The following is a 2248-nucleotide window of genomic DNA, read 5'->3' on the forward strand; positions in this document are numbered from 1 at the left end:
CAAACACAAAGTCCGTGTAACACGATTGGGAGCTTCTAAGAAAGTTTCAAATGAGATATCACCAATCCAATGTCGTGATTTAAACTTGCTTAGTTTGCAAGGACAAGCACTGTAGGTTGAACAGTAGTTATGAACAAATATTATATTATATACACTATAATTTTTTGATAAATAGTTACAAAACACTATTGGTATATACACCATGCTCAAGTGTCTATGTATAACCTGGGTCTTCTTATGCACCAGACACACATGTTGTGTTCAAACACCTTATGCTCACTGTCAAGTTATAACATGGGTGTCTTCTTATACACAATAGACACATGGTGTGTTCATAGTACACTTTATGCTCACTGTTAAGTTATAACATCAACATAGGTGTCTTCTTATACACAATACACACAAGGTGTGTTCATAGTACACTTTATGCTCACTGTTACGTTATAACATGGCTGTCTTTTTATGCACCAGACACACATGGTGTGTTCATACACCTTATACTCACTGTCAAGTTATAACATGGCCCATGGGTGTCGTCTTATGCACAATACACACATGGTGTGTTCATAGTGCAGCTTTTGCTCACTGTTGAGTTATGACATGCCTGCTCACAAATCATAATATCAAATAAAACATAAATCACCTTAATGGAGTTTGTAGAAAAATTTTAGATGGAGATTTTGGAAATCTAAACTCTGAACATAAATAGCAATCCTGTAACACAGGAACTTGTTGAGTAAATCTTCATGATCGATTATTTGTCCTTGCATGCCACATAGCCTGCTTTTACATTGTCATCATATGGCTATCACTTTTACCAGCGTTTACTCATGCCTATATTTATTAACATGCCTCATATACATTGTCTATCTTTAAGTTTTATGTGTTTTGGGGCTAAATCTAAGCATGTGTCTGTAATACAATATTTTATTCTATGTGGGTGAGATTCAATTACCCATAGCGTGACCTGCCATAGGGCTTGGGATTTAGGGGAAAGTTGCCCATTACCCTGTGATACACAATAAAGTTATCATACAATATTTGTTGACATTATTAAAAATAAAACTCCAGATCTGTAACATGAAAAGTGACGTTGGCCAAACCCTGTTATAATTAAACACCTTCAACAACAAATGTTTATCTTCGATTGTGAATCCAGTTCGTCCGTTTATCTCCGTTATATCAAGTGTTTCATTGATTCTTCGCAACTTTTGATCAAATGTAAACAAATCAACTTTTGGTGAGAAGGTTTTGTAATCACCCATATTTATCATGCATTCTGTGGGGATTGGTAGGGTTAGTTTGTATTAACATATTATATAGACACCCATGTAACTATGTTATAACTTGACAGAGAGCATGATATGTTATCTATAGCTATACAGTAAGCATGATGTAATACACCATGTGTGTATTGTGTATAAGAAGTTATCTATGTTATAAGTTGACAGTGAGCATGAGGTGTATGAATACACAATGTGTGTCTGGTGTATAAGAAAACACTGATGCCATGACTCGACAGTGAGCATAAGATGTTTGAATATACCATATGTGTCTAGTGTACAACAATAAGCCCAGTAATTTACATTCATTCATTTATGTTATAACTTGAAAGTAGGCTTGAGGTTCAGTAGTTCAAAACGGACAGGCACTCATAATAATTATGGTAGCAGCAAACACACTGGTCGAACAGATATATTAATTAAACCTCACCATCCTCCATGTAATGCTGTCCGCAGTATTCACCACTGTGGAAATAATTGATATAAATACAAGACACATGTTATAGTAAGTAACTCTACACTGGGGCATGGAAAATTAATATATTATCAAATATATTCTGTTAACATTTCTGTACTATCAAAAATACTCTATTTCATATGTTATAGACCCTATTGCAAGGTCTGTGAGGAAATTTGGGATATAGGCCCGGGTAGTCGCATTACCCCAGATGAGAAAAAGCCAGAAGTTAAATAAATATACAATATAAATAACTTACTTTTTCTTCTTTAATCGAAGATGCAATCCAATGGGACAAGTTATGTTGATAAAAATTAACTAGAAATAAAAAGAAATTTATTTTTTTTACTTCTGATATTACATTGAGTAATACTTAGGGGAAATTGTTATAGTGATAAGATGAACTATTATTTATCCTGAATGTAGAGTTATAGCACAGGTGTTTTGTTTCATACATTTCATGATTTGCCATAAATGTAACTTTGTGGGTGATTGTTTTTCTGTATTG

At 33.9% G+C, this 2248-nt stretch overlaps 1 protein-coding gene across 1 annotated transcript in view; it reads right to left on the reverse strand.

The window, feature by feature from the left end:
• LOC104265958 overlaps positions 1–2176 on the reverse strand; it is a 3426-nt gene extending 1250 nt beyond the window's left edge. The window contains exons 1-5 of the mRNA XM_009861152.2: positions 2000–2176; positions 1714–1748; positions 1122–1279; positions 644–714; positions 6–109 (exon numbers count right to left, since the gene is read on the reverse strand). Of these exons, the coding sequence (XP_009859454.1) occupies positions 6–109; positions 644–714; positions 1122–1279; positions 1714–1723 (343 nt within the window). The 5' untranslated portion in view covers positions 1724–1748; positions 2000–2176. The remainder of the gene's footprint in view (positions 1–5; positions 110–643; positions 715–1121; positions 1280–1713; positions 1749–1999) is intronic.
• Positions 2177–2248: the final 72 nt, after the last annotated feature.

The sequence above is a fragment of the Ciona intestinalis genome, chromosome 8, assembly GCF_000224145.3.
Source record: "Ciona intestinalis chromosome 8, KH, whole genome shotgun sequence".
Classification (NCBI taxonomy): domain Eukaryota; kingdom Metazoa; phylum Chordata; class Ascidiacea; order Phlebobranchia; family Cionidae; genus Ciona; species Ciona intestinalis.